Consider the following 18,258-nt stretch of genomic DNA (forward strand, 5'->3'; position numbering starts at 1 on the left):
CGACATGACGTGGAGTTCTGGACATTTTGCGCAGAGATCTCAAAATTCTGATAAAATTGAATAGGTTTTTATTATACTTATACTCTTTGGCAATAAGCCAATTATAAAAATCTTGTTTTTTTGCTAGATAATGGATGAAAAAAAGTGATAATTCTGAACTTGTCCAGAAAAAATTGTTGTAAACATCCACGTCACTAGACGGCCATCTTGTTGCGACACACCGTTCGTGGCCAGCCGGCACGTCAAATATTATTCAAATAAATTTCTGTGGAGTAGATAATAGAAATGGAGAATATATATCGAGTACCATTTATCGTCCTACAAGTTCCTAATTTAAAAATAAAAAAACCATCATGGTTTGTGAAACCGAGTTCTATGGTTATGTTCGCACTGATCCTCTTCTCGTACTTCCTCGTCACCGGAGGTTAGCCACACAATTATTTTCACTGAACTCCACTTTTCTAAATTGTACACTTCACATTAATATTCATCAATTTCATAATTGCCAATTTTTACAATCTTTCAGGAATTATATACGACGTCATCGTGGAACCTCCAAGTGTCGGCTCAACAACAGATGAGCATGGGCACTCTCGTCCGGTACATTTTTTTTCCTATTTCTCAGTGCTACATAGTTCTGCCTTCTGTTAAGTACAAACTGTTTATAAGTTTCATGAATTTAAAAATTTTCTTTTGATTCATTAGGTTGCATTCATGCCATACCGTGTCAATGGTCAATATATAATGGAGGGGTTAGCTTCCAGCTTTCTGTTTACTCTTGGAGGATTAGGATTTATTGTCTTGGACCAGACGCACAGTCCGTCAACCCCAAAGCTCAACAGAATTCTTTTGATCAGCGTAGGATTCATATCAATCATCGTTTCATTTTTCACTTGTTGGATATTTATGCGCATGAAGTTACCGTGAGTTTTTCTAAAATCGTAGACGGGTTGGATTCTACGTTGCAGCAATTATTAATAACTTTTTTTTATTCCAGAGGATACCTTCAATCATAAAAAAGAAGATTACTCTTTTTAATGAAACTGTACACACATTTTTTATATACGCGTTATACAACAGTTTTTACTTTTACAAAGAATAAGAGTTAAATAAATAACAAACAGCGCTCGTTACACATACTTGTATAATTTAATTTTTATTTAAAATATCATGTCGAAAGATAAAATTGAGTGAAAAATATATGAGACTTGAGACTTGAGAGAAATAAGAAAGGATAATGGACAATAACGTAAATGAGATTATTTTTAATTTTCCATGCTTAAAATATTACTCTTATTCTCAGATTCGCAAATCTGGGTATTTGGCAACATGAATCAAAATTTTGTGCACTTATATAATTGTCAATCTTATCATGCCTACTTTCTTCAGATAAATAGCTAATGTGAATGAACACAAGTCAATGAATTAATAGTCTATCAATAAAAATTGCAATGCAAGTCAAGATTTGACTAATTGCAACTTCGAATACATACATACTAATGTGGAAGTACATGTATAATTATAAATGCTTACTGGCATACAAAATACTAAACTGCCATCTGCAACAGAATTGTACTAAAAACACAACAACAAAAAATCTCAATCGACTAGTTGGCATCCTTTTGTAGAATTGGCGACGCCATTTCTTCTGCAAATGATAAAGATAGTGCATATTTGTTCTAAAATTTTTCTCTAGATCTTAAGCCGAAACGTTCCGACAATGTGACGATTTTACTTGTGAGTGCATTACAGTAAAAAAATGCAAGGTTGAGGCCCGATTAAAAAAAATAATGTTTAAAGTTATTAACACTAAATTAGTAAACGAAACGAGGGCAAAGGGCTTAGGCCTTTGAGCGCTGACGAAAAGAGCGTCATCGATTTCCAGTGCGTTTCTCAGTCTTGCGTTGACTATTGGGCGTTTGCTTCTCAGGTGTTTATTGTTTGCATTTATTATAAACGTATGCGAAATGACCTAGAATAGAACAAGGAATCAAATCAGTTTAAATAGCCAAGTATGTTGATGACGCAATTGTAAGTATCCAAGCAACAGGATTCTTACTTTGAGAAATCACTACTTTTTTCAATAATATGCTCAAACTCAGCGAAGCTCAATGCTCCGTCATCGTCCAAGTCAGCTTCTTCTAGCAAGCATTGCAAAAGTTGCTGCATATCAGCTTCGTTCAACCGCTGAGGGGTGGTCAGTCTATCCACAACTTGCCTAAGATCGCCAACACCCAGCATATCATCTCCGTCAAAATCTAACACATTAATAATAGATCGAATGCAGTGTTGGATAAGTGAAACATTGAATCTCCTGCGATAGCAAAAATTCTGTCTAATACAAGCCTACCAAATATTCGAAATGCATGCTCAGCTTTTACAGCTTTAGGGGCAGCATCGCTGAACACAGACATCATATCAAGAAAGTCTTCAAAGGTACAATCTCCATCTTGGCTGGAGCTAAATACTTTGCAGATTCGGTCTCCAAATGGATTGACTCTCAGCTCAGGATACTGTAGTATCTTTGCCATGGGAAGTTTAGCATTTCGGTTGTGGCCAACTTTCTCGGGAGCAAGTGCCTTGAATTTCTGGTGGGCACTATGGAATGTGTGAATCATTTGCAGTGAGTACATCTGAATCTTTGTGCAAAAACAAACATTCAGATATGTTTATAACATTTATAAAGTTTAAAGCCAGCAGAAGTCGAGTGCTATGGAGTTCGCGTATATCAAATAAATAAATCAAAGTAAAAATAGTGAGTAGTAAAGATAACAAAGAGTGGTCGTCGAATGAAGAGTACGGAATTTGATATACTTACAACATCACCTCCTTCTTCGTGAAGTAAGTCAAGTCCTAAAAACAGAATGTTGCATATTACGCTTTGTGCGTTGATATATGAAAACCAACTGACATAGCAACAGTCGCACTAAGGTGCAGCAGGTTCAAACATGTAAAAATTGTAGAACAACGGAATTTGGAACGGGCAAAAAAACGACAATCATAATTTTAGTCCTTACCTGATAATCCTGGAGTTCCTCCTCACTGAATTGACTCTTTCCGATGCCCATTTTTCATCACTGATTGCCCATTAGAATTACCTGACGAACGCATCCGGTCCTGCCGTTCTGTACTCGTCCATCAAGCTATATGACGACGGTATTTACAAGCGTTTGTCAAATTCCACGCTTATCAGTAAATCTGTCACACAAAGCGGGGTTCGAGAACCTCGTACGTTCCACCTACCGCTCACGATGACGTTTGACGACTGAAGTCTCCCGGTACTTGTACCGCCGATCCAAAGGGGGTTCATCATCCTACGCGGCCTTGGGGGGGGGGGGGGGGATAGGGACCGCAAGCAGAATGCTCATACCGCACGTAAATTCCTAGCGCCGCCCAGTCCCGTTATGCGAGAAGTCGGCCATGCGGGTGAGCGCAACGAACGGAACGTTACCGACGGAGCGCGCGATTTTCTCTTTTTTGTGTCATCGTAAGGCAACATGTGGGATAATCTCTCTTATCGACGCTGCAACTTATCCGTCGGCAGCTGAGGATTGCGTTGGTTTTGCGTCCCAACCGTCCCGACGCGCCAATTGCGTACAACTTTTGAGTTGAAGACCTGCGAAAATTTCTTAAATCTCGAATCGTGTCAGCATGGAGCCTAGAGTAAAGTTTGGAAATATTTAAAACACAATTTCGTAGACACGTGGGACGCCTTTTATTTAACAGTTTTAGACAGTAGAAGGGTGAAAATAAACTAATTATTGGAAGATTTTTGAACATTGTTTCGAAGGTTCATTACATCCAAAAGTTGTTTGCAAATTTGTGTAGGCGAATAATTTGGAGCCGAACTTGGACTGAAAATTGGTCAGAAAAAATTGGATAAATCTCAAATTTTCGCACTTATTGCTCACTCTATTGAAGCAGCGGATTTATGCTTCGGTCTGACACACTGCGCCAAAAGCATCGATAGGATGACAATGTCGACAGAAACCGAAAACGTAATTGTATTTGTAGGTGATTAAAGATGAAAAATCCGTTTGAACTAATAATTATATAAGTAAAAAATGAAAAATATAGAGATTTCCGAAACAGGATTGCCTAGTATTTTAATTGAAACTGATTTTTCATCTATACTTAATCACCTACAAAGACAATGGGAATTTCGGTTTCCATCGATATTTTCATTCAACGTATCAACGCTTCGGGTCAGATGTGCTGAATTACTCTGATCGGTAAAGGGTAAGAGGGAAAATAATCACGAGTGTTTTGAAAAGGTGCACGAAGCGAGTATAAAAGCTAAACTTAGACCTACGGTAAGAAACAATCAATGAACGAACACCGATAAGTTCTCATTTTACTTGTATCACGAGGCCACGAGTACATCATACGCATCGATTGAGGGAAAAAGAGGAATTAGAGTGCAAAATAATTTTTTGTAATTGTAAATAGAGACTGTTGCACGATAAGTGGAAACTGAACTTAACATAAATTAATAGCTACACGGGAGAAAACAGTTTTTATAATTATAACTCATTAGACATGCACATTATAGAACCGACTTGAATAATTCCATGACGCCGAGTATTTATGCATGACTGATCATCACTTAAAGGGTCCGTTGTTTTGGACACCCTTCCACATTGTCCGCGGGTTTATTAGGCACGTCAGGGCCAAAGACGGATCGCATTGTTTCACGTTTGCCCTTCAGATAGGTATATGTATAATCCGAAGCTTCTGCCTCTGACATCTGATGCAGACGAAAGGGCTCGGGGTTACAGTTTGTAGCCGTAACCGAGTTACATTACGGTTAATACTATGCGTGTACCATTTCTGTACTACAATTTGCGAAACATAATTAAACGAAAATTAGCTCAGCCGTGTGTAAACAGAATGCAAATAATAACGGTTATGACGACAGTAAGAAATTGCTGCGTTATTCTTGTTACAAGTTGTTGACTATACGCTTTCTTTTGTTTTCCACACTGAGCCAAGCCAGTTTTAGATTTTATCGGAACTGAAGAGAGATTTGTGGGAGTTAAAGGCCGCCATTATCGTTTAACTAATCTCAATCTTGAGAGATTGCAGTCTTGACGCTTCCAATTTCTTTCTTATGCTATCCCGCTCAGGATCAAGTTACCCAGCATCGATTAGGTTTTGATATAAAACCCGAACGACGGCTAACAGGTCAGCTAGAATTTGATCATCGAAGAGTGACAAAAAGTTGTCTCTCTTCTTTTACTTTTATTTTTCTAAAAACCATCGACGAAATCGATAGATCATGGGCACGTAATTTATACTATCGTGTTTTCTTCATGATTGATTGAAAATATGACCATGTGAATATGACCGTGACGAACAAAAAATAGGAAAAGATATTGCGATACGTTTATAATTTTGCTATACACATCCGAGGAACGCGGGTTGGAATTTAAAACAACTCATGCGACTCCGACAGAATCCGAAGCCATTACATGGAATATTAATACAGGTATGAGTCATCGAGAATTTAATTGTCGGCGGTATTCATATCGGCTGAAATAGTAGTAGCATGCCCGATTACGTATACATCGCAAAATAACACATTTACTTGCTGAATAACAAATTTATTTTGTATACTGTACATCGAATCCGGTGTACCATATAAAATAGTTTTCAGCTGCAGTATCACTGTCAGTCCGATTATAAACGCGATGAGTGAGTCGAATCTATCATTCACGTGTTACAACTTCTCGAGGATATTTCGACACTGTGTAAATATATATTTCGTCCTTACCGAACACATCATATCGAATGTCAGAGCGTCGTACAGGTTGACGTTTCGTTTGTCAATCCATTGATGCGAGTGACTGAGCTTGTATAACTTTATTGTACAGGAATCTACACACGTGTATAACATAAACCGCAAGCAAGGCTCTGTAATGTGGAGGTATTCAAATCGATCCGGTGTCCGGATTTGTCGAGGTTGATTTTCACGAATCCTCAACCTACACCGAATCCGAGGGATAAAAAAAGGGAAAAATAACCATAGAAATACCTTCCGACCGGATTAAACTCCGTTGTAGCGTGGCTCGGTATAACCGGAAGCAGCGGGTCACACGGTATACGCACAAATCGTTTTTTGCCCGTGGTAATTCCTATCGATGTACTCGTCGTTCCTGGACCCTCTGTCGAACCTCCAGGCACCTACTGAAAATAAAGAAAGAGAAAATTCAAACCTCGGATCGCGGAACATTGCTAATCACCGTTGCATTAAGCGGAGCATCCCCCGTACGTTATTCGGGCAAATAAGCTTAAACACGCGCCCATCTCGCTACGTGTGTCCCCCGCAAAGTTACAACGGGCTGGTTGATGTAGGTATAAGGTAGGTATGTACAGCGCGATTTCCTAGAGCATTCAAGTTAATCCGTTAATTTGTCGGGCGAATGGCGGTCGTGTTCCAGCTCCCTACCGCGGCAGTACCTATCCGACGCCAAAATAACCACATTCTTGGCCGGATTCCACTGGTTTAACGGAACAAATTACGCAGAGTTTCACTCGCGGTGAAACAGCTATTCCTACCAACGTTTCAGCTGTTTTCTCAACCCATGTTGTCTACGTTACGGCAATGTCCTGCTGCACGTTTAAAATGTAACCGCCAGGTAAAAAAAAAAAAATAGCGGAAAATGATTGTAAGAAATATTTCCTCGTTCCCGGCTTGGTGAGAAAAAAATCAGGACTCGCCGTAAAGGCTGTTCAAAAAACGGAAACAAGGAAGGAAAGGTGGGGTGGGGGGGGGGAAGGGAACTCGTATAATATATACGAATTAGGAATCATAACCCTTATCTGTTCTTCCTTTTCCCGTTCGCCGTGCGCTCTCGAGCGAGCTGCGATGGGACAAACAGATGGACCGCGAAATATTTCATACTATACGAGAGGCAAGAGCCGGGTTCTTTCCTCGTAGAAAAAAGCAGCAGCATGACGACGGCAAGCTCCCGATTCTTCCATACTTTACTATCTGCGCTGACTCGACGACGAATGAGAGTTTTGGAGGGTGAGAATTAGTTTCGTTTCGCTTTACCGAGTGAGGGAGGGTGATGGGGGGGGGGGGGGGGGGGGGTAGAGAGAACGGCGTAAGCTGTGCAAGGGAAAGGGAACGAAGGGCAGGAAAAGTTGCAAGCGTGAACAACCGCTCTCTCGTGTAAGCAGATTAATGGTGAATTTTTTTTCCATGCTTTTTTATCGTCTCTCCTTCTCCAATCGTTTTTCTAACTTTTGTTTCATTGATTTGTTTTTCGAGCTCTTTCTCTCTCTCTCTTTGTTCATTTTTTTTTTTCTTTTCGTTATTTTCTCTTTGTTTTTATTGCCCGTTTGGTTTTAAACACTCGGTCACGTATCGGGTCCACGGTATTAAACGCGTACGTATCTTTACAGAGAAATATTACCATCTCTCCCCCTCTATCGATAGTCGATGTTATATACGTATATTCGAAGCTGTTCCACTTTAAATAGAATTTAATTAAAACCCTGTCGCTTAGCGAACGCTCCCGCGGAATCAACCCTCGAACACGTAAAACATTCTACTTTTCGGTGGATCCGGTTTCGCGAACGCGTCGACGACAAACGCACACACGCGATATAATCCCCGCACGCGGCATACGTTTTGCTAAATCGGTCAGCAGATCAGGGAGCGTTGGACAGGCTGCTGTAGTAGTCGAAAAGCACGTTCGGTCAGCCCTGCGCGGTTGCGAAGTGATAGACGGCGTCGAGTCAGACTCGCGCAGTAGTTAAGGAGCGGGTTTAATCGGACGTTAAACTGCTTGCGCAGATATCCGCGGCCGAATCTGACGCTCGTATTCTCCTCGCTGCGAACGAATGATACGTGTGTGTGTGCGTGTGTGCTAAGTCGGGCGAGTCTAACTCGAAGCACGTTTTCGGAGATATGAAAGTTTTAAGGCTGCAGAATCGTATAAGTATTATTATGTATGTACATACGTTATACGTATATGTTATACATAGGTATATTATAACGTACCTACGTATACAAACTGCGACGGAATAATGTTGTTTGTATACTTACATGATACATTTTTGATTATTGCCTGGAGTTGTTTCAAATTATATGTATAATTTATGCGCAATTCAATTTTTTTGTTTTTTTTTTACGGAATTATTATCGGCACGAAGAAGTTTTATACAGCTCTCGTTTTTTTTTTGTTTTTATACTTATACACCGGTGACGAACGTTAAAGATGAAATTTCTGCAAATACGTTAAACTCAAAATCGTTAGTTTAAAACAAAACGTATACATATAGGTATGTATACATGGGACGATGTATTTTATTGTTAATATTAAATGAGTTTGTGCGGGAAAAAATCATTTTTTCACGTTGAATCCTGCACCTAAAAAATCCTTTAACCGCAGCGAAATTATGATCAAGTGTGTTATTTGAAGAAATATTATTTGAGGATAAAAATGTACAGCAAGTAGTGTTTATACGCGTACATGGAAAAATGAGGCCGGCTCTGATTCTCGACCGCTGAAATCAGCGTTATAATAAGAATTTTCATGGAAAAAGGGATAGCCTCGGGTTCTTCATGCCGCGATACGGCTGCCAAAGATGTACCTTTAAGCTTTTATTCTTGTTTGAGATCATTCGTGATAGCAGACGACGACGATGTGATTTTGAGAACAAAGGTACGATGGCTGAAACGGTGAATTCAAAGAGGGTGAAATAAGTTAATTACAAGAGGTACGACTTTGCCTTGACAAAGTTTGTTCCAGTTACGATTATTCAGTTACCAGATCAGCGATATACCCTTCCGTATGAATATTCTTTTGCAACGTTTTCTATCTGCAAACTCGCCCGCGGTGGGGGGGGGCAAGAGGGGATCATCACCAGCAGCTGCTCAGTGTGATTATTTCAATATTTGAAGAACCTTTTCCATCGATGAATTATTTAAACCGAAATGGAAAAATCGTCGTTACCCGAAGGTATATATGTACCTGCATATCTATATAATAAATACAACTGGCAGACTTTGAAATTGTTCCTTTAAACAGCGAATCGATAAAACCTACTCACGCATAATCCGCCCCCGTAATGCACGTCGGTATTATTATAAATCGGCGAGTCGCGGACCGTTGGGTTTTGTAGAAAGCGAGTTTCGGCGAGGGTTCAGAATATCGTGAAGGACTGTAAAATTTATGAACGCACGGAGGAAATATTGCGGTTTGCAAAATTGTGCTTAGGTGTATATACGTTCGTGTATACCTGGCCGGAAGAGCTTCTTTCGGATCGAGAAACGACGGTGACGAGGAAGGTGGGCGCGTTTTTTAAACTCGGACGTGAACCCAGCTGCAGTTCCTTTCCCCATCATCGTCGCTGCAGACACAATGGGGGGAGGCTGAAAAGGACTTGTGTGAACTTTGACTCGTCCGCCGCTCGTGGTTTGGACCTCGCCTCCGGCGCCTTGCAGTCCGTATCCTTTTATCCTTTTAGCCGTCGTTAGGGATGCTCGGAGGTCCTCGGATCTCGACCCTTACATAAGCGAACACATACCTACGCAGCGTATATAACGGAAAACTCTCCAACAGCATGACGCGACGCGCGGCTTCGTAATTCATCGCAGGATATATCGCAACGGTTGACGTCAACTTGATCTCCACGGCTATTTATATTCTGGGACTATCAGCGGCTACATACCCACAGGTTAATTAGCAAATTTGCCAAAACCGTGCAGGCGCAATTAGCGACTACAATATGCGGTGCATATAGGCGGGTCCGACCGCAGGACGTGCCGTCTCGGCCGGTGTTTCGGCTCCTGCCAACGTTACAGCGGAGGGGAATTCGAGCTTTCATCTCCGAAGCTCCCGCTCCATTAAAGCGACCCGCGAAAAGATTGAAAAATTCAATTCCGCAACGGGGGACGACCCCAGGCACACCCCGTGTGCCTGTTTACGAAGCTGGACTGGGATCAGAGTTCTGCCTACGGTTGTGTACTACTTCTTGTACGTTTTTATACGACCACCTTTGAGGGTGTACGTATACGCACGGGCGTAAATTACGGCAGCCGTCCCCCTCTTGAAGGAAAATCACTCCGCGAAGACGGAGGGAGAGAGAGGGTGAGAAAATGAACGGAAAATATCAAGACGACGGAAATGGCCGGGCCGAAGACATCGTCGAAATAAATTTATAAGAACATTATCATTAGGTCGAGCAACATGTTGCTTGGGCGCCGTTTACTCTGGTGAATAATTATTTTTATAATGCTCTTTGAAACCGAATGAAACCCCGAGGCGAGCCGAATGGTATAAAAATTTGTGTTGATAGGGTAGCTGTGTACTCCTCGTCGTACTTGTATTATATTTTCAATCCCGTCCTCTTAATGGCGTCTAATTCTCGCAATTGGCTCAATTACCTACTTTTGCTAATCACAAAATTTGTGCTTGTGCTTTTTCCAGACTTGATGCAATATAGTGCATTACTTCGGAAAGTCGTCGTGCGATTCAGGCGACAACGAATATTCATTTGTATTCATCATTCATCCGAATAGAATGTTCAGAGCGTAGCTCGTTTTTCGAATATACACAAACGCGATTCCCGTAGTCTTGATATCGGTAAGCCGAGAAACGCGAGCAGAAAATTGTAGAACCGAACGCGGTAAAAATACGACAAAATATATAAGCTTCTTCTTCGTAGTTTGTATCATTTGAAGTACCTGCGAAGAATACTATTTTTAGAGAGAAAATACTATGAAAAAAGGCAAATTTCCTTGGCGGTGTTTGACGTCGCATTTGATAATTGATGAAAATGTTTCTGTAACAGTTTCGACCGATTGTTCGTCCCGAAATTTCACGAAACTTTAGAGGATGCATTGCGACGTTGTACAAGATGTATAACCGTAACATCTTGAGATTGAAAAATCACTCTCCTTCTTGTCTTTTTTTTCTCCCCTCAAGAAGCGCGTCGACACGGGTAATCTATGGGTTGATCTCGGATCGGATCGATGGACAAGCGGGATATCGTTTCGGAAAGAGGCGTCGGAGTAAAAAAGCGAGGCGAAGAGGAGGCGCCCCCGTCGAGGTGAGTATAGAAAAAATGGAGGACCGCAGGACTCGCGGGTTGAAGGACAAAGGCGCGGAGGACGGCGGTGCAGGGCGAGTGATGGACCTTCGGTAAAGATAAATCGACCTGCCCTCGACAGGCGGGAACGAGGCGAGCGAGGTGGAGGTGTAAGGTGCCTGCCTGCCTGCCTGCCTATACTCGAAAGATTTTTGTCGCACGCGGAGGCAAAAGGTGAAGATGAAAAATAAAAAGTGTAATAAAGCAGAACAAAGGGGACGCCTCCTTCCGACGCCCGAGGTTATACCCCTCAGTCTTGTTGTATACGCGGCAGCAAACTCGTCGACCAAACTCGACGACGACGCTGTGTGTATACGATACGTACCTGTATGAAGAAGAATTTTGTCTTGAAGATGGAGAAATTTTTCTTTTTCCCGATATCGAACGTTCTTTTCTAATATTAATCCTGCCATTGTCGCCTCAGTATCGTTTTTGTACACTACGATAAAAGTACAAATGTTCAAACCCACCACCTGAAATCGTTCAAATCGCATAACCGAATATCGCAGAATACTTTGCCTGCGTAATTGAAGCAAAGATTCGCAAACTGATTCCTTTTTATTTAATTCACAGAAGTGACACGATTCAAGATTTTTTTCTTAATTTAACCTGAATCACGTATTGCTGTTCGAATAAATGAAGACATGGGTGATACCGTAAGAGCTTGATCTGCTGTCTTGAAAAATTTATGAACAGTGCTACGTAACCTTGTTCAAAATATCGCCTTGTTCAAAAATCAGGAACATTTCTTTTTTTTAACAACTTTTGCTCTGTCAAAAATTGCGACTTGACGCTTTGTTATGAAAAAAATGTATGTATGAATATAATAATTACGCAACTGTGTTACAAATAAGTTGGAAAATTAAAAAAAGTGTGAAAAAAATCGTACCGAAAGATTATTTGAAATCATTTTTCATTCGCGCTTTATATTCGGGGGAAAGTCCTGCGCCTGATTAGTTTATGGATTCGGAGGGGGATCGAGTCTGTGTAATATCCTTGCGGCACGGGGCTCGGTGGGACGCAGGACGAGGATATATGCCGGTAGGCATAACGTTACGTATAGTACATACATAGGCATGTAGTATAGGAGTGTAGGAGGGCGCAGAATACCCCTAATTCGACTCGCGCGAGGCGAGGATTCAGGATTTTGGATAGTCGGTCTGCATCAGGCCGAAGGAAGGAAGGAAGGAAAAATTGCGTCCAAGGATTTTCTACATCACGCAACTCGGGTTCGCCGATGCTGCTCGGGAAAAGTGTCGATCCTTGTTAGCCGGGTGACAACGAATCAGCCGCCTTTCCTTCGCCCCTCTCACACCCACCTTTTTCTTGTTCTATATCCATCGTCCTCTCCGTCCCGCCGATTCTCTCGCCTACATTAACACGGGAAGAAGCTGGAGAACAGGAAAAGACGGAGAAGCAAGAAGAAGAAGAAAAAAATACCTCTCTGCGTCTACGATATAGACCGCGAGGATTTACTCCGATTAAGACCGACCTAGGGGTCGATCACCCGTTAAGAAGACGAGCGAAGAGGACGACGTTGTACACCAAGAGGGCCGTCCCGTCGGCGGAATGGAAGCTACAAGTAAGAGACTCGAATAATTGAGGGACAGAGAGTTTGTTACGAAGTTTTAGAAAATTGGCACTCTCCTACTAACGGCGCGTCGAATGTCTTCGCGCCTTTCTTCTCACCCGTATTCCATGTACATGTATATCTTACATTAGCTAGATAGGCGAATACATAGCCCGTGCCATGTATACGGTAATATGAAGTCTTGCGCCAGCCAAGACTGTCGTACAAATTAAATACACCTTTGCAATGTATAATAGGCGAGCGCCAGCTGTGTACCTTATATAGCCAGTTACTTTGTTGCTTTGATTAAACTGTAAGTGGGTTACCTCGAGGTAATTGGTGTCTTCCGTTCTACGACGGGTATGTAAACCGTACTCGCACCGTCTGCAGTATCTATGCACAAGTTATTTTCAATATTATGCGTATACAGGAATGAACGAATGTATGTATGCACGTAATGTATCACTCGAAAGTGGTATAATTAAATCTTAAAGGGAGTAAATTGTAAAAGGTGCGTAAATCTCGTCGCTTCTGACAACGGAGGCAGAGGAGGAATGGAGTAGGATCAGCGAGTGGCTTTGTGGCTTTCATTCCGTGAGCTTCGGAGAGCGGAGGGAGGAAGAGAGTAGAGAGAATAATATGGGTATACATTAGGAGGTTGTGCAGAGTAATATTCGTTGATGCTTTCCCTTTCCGGCTAACTTCTTCTCGGTTCGAAACAAAACGCGGGTTTGATTCTACACGAGTTATGTGACAATGACTGGCGATACAGCCGACGTGGGTGATCGGTTGCCATTGTCACATAATTCGTGTAATATCGAACTCGCGTTTCTTTTTGGACCGAAAACAAGTCAGCCGAAAGGTCGAGGCGTTAATGAATATTACCCCGTACAACGGGCGAATATCTCGCAGACGTCACTGTAATGACGTAGTATAGCCTATCGGGCGGACACGCGTGTTATATAATAATTCGTAACGATAACAAGTTAAAGGATACGTGAGACTCGGAAGGAATGCCTGCGAGGCGATATTCGAGAGTTGCAGCTGGTTTCCGTGAGCTCGCGATAGATAAGAAGAAGTAGGGCGGACGGTGGGAGGAAATATCAAGCTGCAGGCACTGCAGAGAATACTCGAATTCCCGTCCGCGTGTCAACGCTTCTTCCCCGAGTTCCGGGTGGTTCCCTCGAGTTTACCGGAAACCGGATGTCCCACGGGAAGAATTTTGTCCTTCTAACGAACCGAGGGTTGCCCTCGGGGGCGGCCGCCCTATCCCTCTAAGAGAGAGAGAGAGAGAGAAAGAGAGAGAGAGAGAGAGAGAGCCGCACAAACACGTGTATAAATATAATATGATGGGAGAGACGGAGATAGATGAGAAGGTGGAGGAGGAAAGTCGAAGCGAGGTTAAACATTGCAAACGAAATTAAAAACCCAACCAGAGCCGGATGGCAGAGGTCGGAGAGACAAAACGGGCGTTTAAAAATATCCGTGATTCGGTTCGAGTAGGCAGGTATTAAAAATTCTAGTCATATCTACGGCGAAGCGAGTCTGCTGCAGCAACGGCGGAGCTCTGTTACGGAAACTCGATTATCCGCCATTCTTCTCGGCGTGCTTATATTTTAAATTCCACATTTTTTTCTCCCCTATGTACACATCGCTCGTTGAATAATCATATACCGGCTCTCGTTCGTTCCGCGCAGTTATATGAGACGACGTTGATATTATGTTCCCTGGCGCGGCATTAATAAGGAATATTAAATGTAAGCGAAAAATTGACTGCACTACAGGTGTATAAAATCCTTTGCGTAAAGTCTGTGAAAGCTCTAACAATAAGCTCAGCGGGAGCTTTCAAGAGCGCTACACGGGACTTTTATTTCAATACATTATAATTACCGCAGCGTCAAGTATGATGGGTTGACACACGGAGGTATCGTCGCGCATTCGCCACGCAGTAATGAAATCTGCATAATCGTACCTACAGCAATGAAACTTGCAGGGCGTGCATCGCGCGTAAGATGCACTCGAATCGTTGAGAGGATGCACTATGGGTGGATCGTAGGAAAGCCAACATGCCTATCCGCACTTCTCTGCACCACCACCACCACCACCACCACCACCGCCACCATCACCAACAGTGCGAGTTTCTCGCCGACTAGACGTGATCGATCCGTTTGCACTGTATATACACGCGTTATAGCTGGATCGGAGATATACCCATAACGAGCCTTTGGACGTCTCCTGGATTTGGTGTGACAGCTGTCTGTCGTTCGGCGTGTACCGACATTAGCAAAGTTCGGTTAGCCCGTGCAGGGGTAGGTGGGTAGGATATAGGATAGGTACAGTTTGCTTCGATGATATAGAATTTCTGAACGTTATCTATGCCTGACACACCCCGAGTTCTAGCCGGAACTAATCCCCCATCGTTGTATACAGGAACCCCATCAATTCCCGTGAAATAAACTTTCTAAATATATACCTATACACCTGTACGCAGGGCGATTCATCTCGATTAACCGTATCTCAAATATCTATCATTCTACCTACAATTTGTTTCCCTCCGTATCGCCAGCCCGACATTATTCCCGAATAGTTCTAATATTCACGGGATTCAAACAAATACGTATCTCCGTTTGTATGCATTTGAAATTTCTGTATTTAACTCTCTCTCAATGGATAATTTCATTTGCTATAGTTACTAGAAAATTGTAATAGGACCGTTGGTTGTAATCATCCCGTAGCGTTTTGAGTATCTTTGAAATTGCAAGAAAATGTGCCGCCAGTAACTATTTAGTAGTGCTGTCTAATCGATTAATTGAGTTTTTCGATTAACCGATTAATCGACGGTTTTAATTTATATACCGAATGACCTGTAGAATTATTATGAAGCAACTTTGATTAATCGATTCATCGAAAAATTTCGAGTAATTGATTAATTGGACAAACGATTAAACGAAATCGTCGACTAACCAATTATTATTCTGATGATTCCGAATAATTTAAAAATTCAATTAATCGATTAATCGCACAGCACTATTGTTTATTGTGATTATGTACCTATAGCAGTTACTAATAAAAAAAATACAGTACGAATTACAAAATCCAAAGACAAAAAAGAAAAAAAAAAAATCCATATTCATTTTGTCTCCAGAACTACATTATTCGGTTGCGATAAATACTGAAACCTTCTCTCGATAAAGGTAGATGTATTATTCGAACTACCGGTGTAAGTTGTAGTATAATGCTTGTAATTGCATTAGACCGAAGAAGTGCTTCTTCGGCTGTTGCACAGCCTTTCGATGTGGAATACAAGACGTAGCGGTTGATTAATTTGTTAATTATAACTCACCTGTAGTCCCGGGAGAAGTTTACTCTTTTTATTATTTATCTTTGAATCAACAGGGCGTCTCGTCTATAGCTACTCTCGTCTCGCCGCTCGCAGATCGGTTGTAAAGCAAACCCTCGTTGCGTCGAGGTAAACGGATTATCAAATTATTCGGCCTTGTTCCGTTTGTAGAACGGATTAAGACTTCTAACAGCCAGACTAATCTGGGACCCGTGCTTGCGTACCTTTAGTCTTTGTCGCACTCACATCCACCTAATCGGGCGTAACTGGTGTAGAAATTAGAAGCCGCACACCACGCGGTCGTAATATTAACACTAATTCGTGCAAACTTGACGAGAACACATTACTACACAATATTCCTGCGTGCATGACTCAAACCTTAGTAAAAACGAACGGGGTACGTGTGTTTTTATCCGTTTTACTCCACTTTTTCTCCCTCCTCTTTTTATTAAAGAACTATTTTCTTTTTTTGCAACCACGACGCATTCTTCTCTCTCCGGGACGAAAATTAATCGCCGAACGAGCTGCTTTCCGCGTACCGCAGCCATTTCATCTATGCGTGTATCGCAGGCTGTTCGACGGAGCGGAATTGGGTCGTTACATGGATAGTTTTCAATTTTTTTTTTTTCAATCCAATAGTATTGGACGTTCCTGCACAGCGGCAGGTATGCACGTTCGTACCTCTTTCCTCCCTAACGCAGACTATTACTCAACGTCTCGCATTTATATTATACCTGCACTAATTATACACCGCATTTACATTGCGCTAAAGTTGCGGACGTTGATTTTTTATACATTTACCTGTACATGTATAGCAGGATACAACGTCGGTTAGATATCTGCACACGTATACCTGTGCACACACGTATGAAAGAAAAAAAAAAAACAAGGAGAAAAACGCGACAAATAACGAATATATATATATATATATACATATCTGCGTATGTATAATACACACACGTAATGTATATTCGGAAGATATTCGATGGGAGAAAAGAGTGCAGAGCGCAAATTGCAGAAAAAATAATGGCCGTGTAGTACTGTGCACAATATGGATGCAATAGCTGGAACTCTCTTCGATACGGATGGCAGAGTCGTTGAGGATACCTTCGACAATAATTATTACAGTTCCGCAGAAATTTTCGCCTGCAGCGGTATGTGCAGGAATACACAGTTATGGTGAGGGGGATGTGCATGCGTGGACCGTGCACCCTACGTAGAGTTTTTATTTCCGCTTTTAACTGAAATTTCGTGCACTTCTTTTTTGCTTTTTTCGTTTTTCGTTTTTTTTTTTTTTTCTTTTTTTTTCTTTCCCCGTTACTTTCCGCTTTTTATCAACCGCAACCGCAACTGCCAGCCACTCCGTCGACCAGGTTATACACAACCGTGTATGCCTAGTACCGAGTGCGATACAACTTCCCATAGAAATTGAACGAGTTTCGTTTAAGAGCGCGCGCGAGCTCGTTTTCATGCTGCGCTTACCTCTCGCCGTACCTACCCGTAATGATTTGCAGAAGGAGTTTGAAAAAGTCAGGTAGAAAAACACGCTGAGAAACGTCTAAGTGCTGAGAAAACGAACGGAGGTGTGTGGTGTGATACTCTATAACTCGGTGTGAGGGAAACAAGATCTTACTTATTAAACACCCGTCGCCCTACATGCGACGGTGATAATTCTCAGATGTGGATTCCGATAAAGAGCCCCGAAAGAAACGGAAGAACGCGTATTGCGAAGAAGGGGATGAAAAAAAAAGTTTGCAAGGAGGAGCCGGGGATTTTCTTCGTTATATATTCCGAGTTCAATTACGCGATCCCTTCGTTAATTCAATTGCTTTTATTAATTTTAATCACCGAAATCTCTTGACCGTTGTTACGTAGATGTACGTAATTTTATACCTTTGCCGTATGATTTCGCATTTCATGTATTCGGGAGGATGAATGTTGACGAGATAGAAACAAAACTCTCAATTACAATTCGCTACTGTACGATATGATCGCGTTTGAAAGAAATAAATGATTAAGACAGTTTTTGTGTAATTATATGTATGGGCGATTTGCGCTTCTCGACATTTCGAATTCTTCTCGTCGGCAATCGTGATTTTTATTCGACGGTCTTTATTGCCATATCTTTTCTGCGATGGAAATATTCGCGTGATAATTTGACAACGATGTTATTCCGTTATCGTTTAATTCCCTTTAGTTGTAGACCAGACAATTGATTGTTTCTTCAATTTTTGTTTATCCTTCT

The 18,258-nt window shown here is 41.8% G+C and overlaps 2 protein-coding genes across 3 annotated transcripts in view; one reads left to right on the forward strand and one right to left on the reverse strand.

Moving 5' to 3' along the window:
- Positions 1–10: 10 nt before the first annotated feature.
- On the forward strand, positions 11–1,133 carry LOC124211627 (oligosaccharyltransferase complex subunit ostc). Its single transcript, XM_046610908.2, has 4 exons — positions 11–424; positions 527–600; positions 706–923; positions 998–1,133. The coding sequence occupies exons 1-4, from the start codon at positions 286–288 to the stop codon at positions 1,014–1,016; spliced, it is 450 nt and encodes a 149-aa protein (XP_046466864.1). The 5' UTR covers positions 11–285; the 3' UTR covers positions 1,017–1,133.
- A 4-nt stretch (positions 1,134–1,137) lies between these two features.
- Positions 1,138–18,258, reverse strand: part of LOC124211625 (calcium and integrin-binding protein 1) — a 47,306-nt gene continuing 30,185 nt past the window's right edge. The window contains exons 3-9 of one of the 2 annotated variants that reach the window (XM_046610906.2): positions 6,035–6,186; positions 3,244–3,616; positions 3,018–3,143; positions 2,819–2,853; positions 2,351–2,598; positions 2,060–2,258; positions 1,138–1,972 (exon numbers count right to left, since the gene is read on the reverse strand). In XM_046610906.2, coding sequence (XP_046466862.1) covers positions 1,951–1,972; positions 2,060–2,258; positions 2,351–2,598; positions 2,819–2,853; positions 3,018–3,068 — 555 coding nt within the window. In that variant the 5' untranslated portion in view covers positions 3,069–3,143; positions 3,244–3,616; positions 6,035–6,186 and the 3' untranslated portion in view covers positions 1,138–1,950. Of the gene's footprint in view, positions 1,973–2,059; positions 2,259–2,350; positions 2,640–2,818; positions 2,854–3,017; positions 3,617–6,034; positions 6,187–18,258 lie in introns of both variants that reach the window. The other variant, XM_069133217.1, reaches the window with a different exon arrangement.

Source organism: Neodiprion pinetum, chromosome 2 (assembly GCF_021155775.2).
Source record: "Neodiprion pinetum isolate iyNeoPine1 chromosome 2, iyNeoPine1.2, whole genome shotgun sequence".
Lineage (NCBI taxonomy): Eukaryota > Metazoa > Arthropoda > Insecta > Hymenoptera > Diprionidae > Neodiprion > Neodiprion pinetum.

What these genes read in the sequence shown, in the direction of transcription:
- LOC124211627 (XM_046610908.2), top strand. Translation starts at nt 286, where the DNA reads ATGGAGAATATATATCGAGTACCATTTATCGTCCTACAAGTTCCTAAT. An exon ending in GTACTTCCTCGTCACCGGAG is followed by an intron (nt 425 to 526) that starts GTTAGCCACACA and finishes ACAATCTTTCAG; the next exon opens with GAATTATATACGACGTCATC. An exon ending in AGCATGGGCACTCTCGTCCG is followed by an intron (nt 601 to 705) that starts GTACATTTTTTT and finishes TTGATTCATTAG; the next exon opens with GTTGCATTCATGCCATACCG.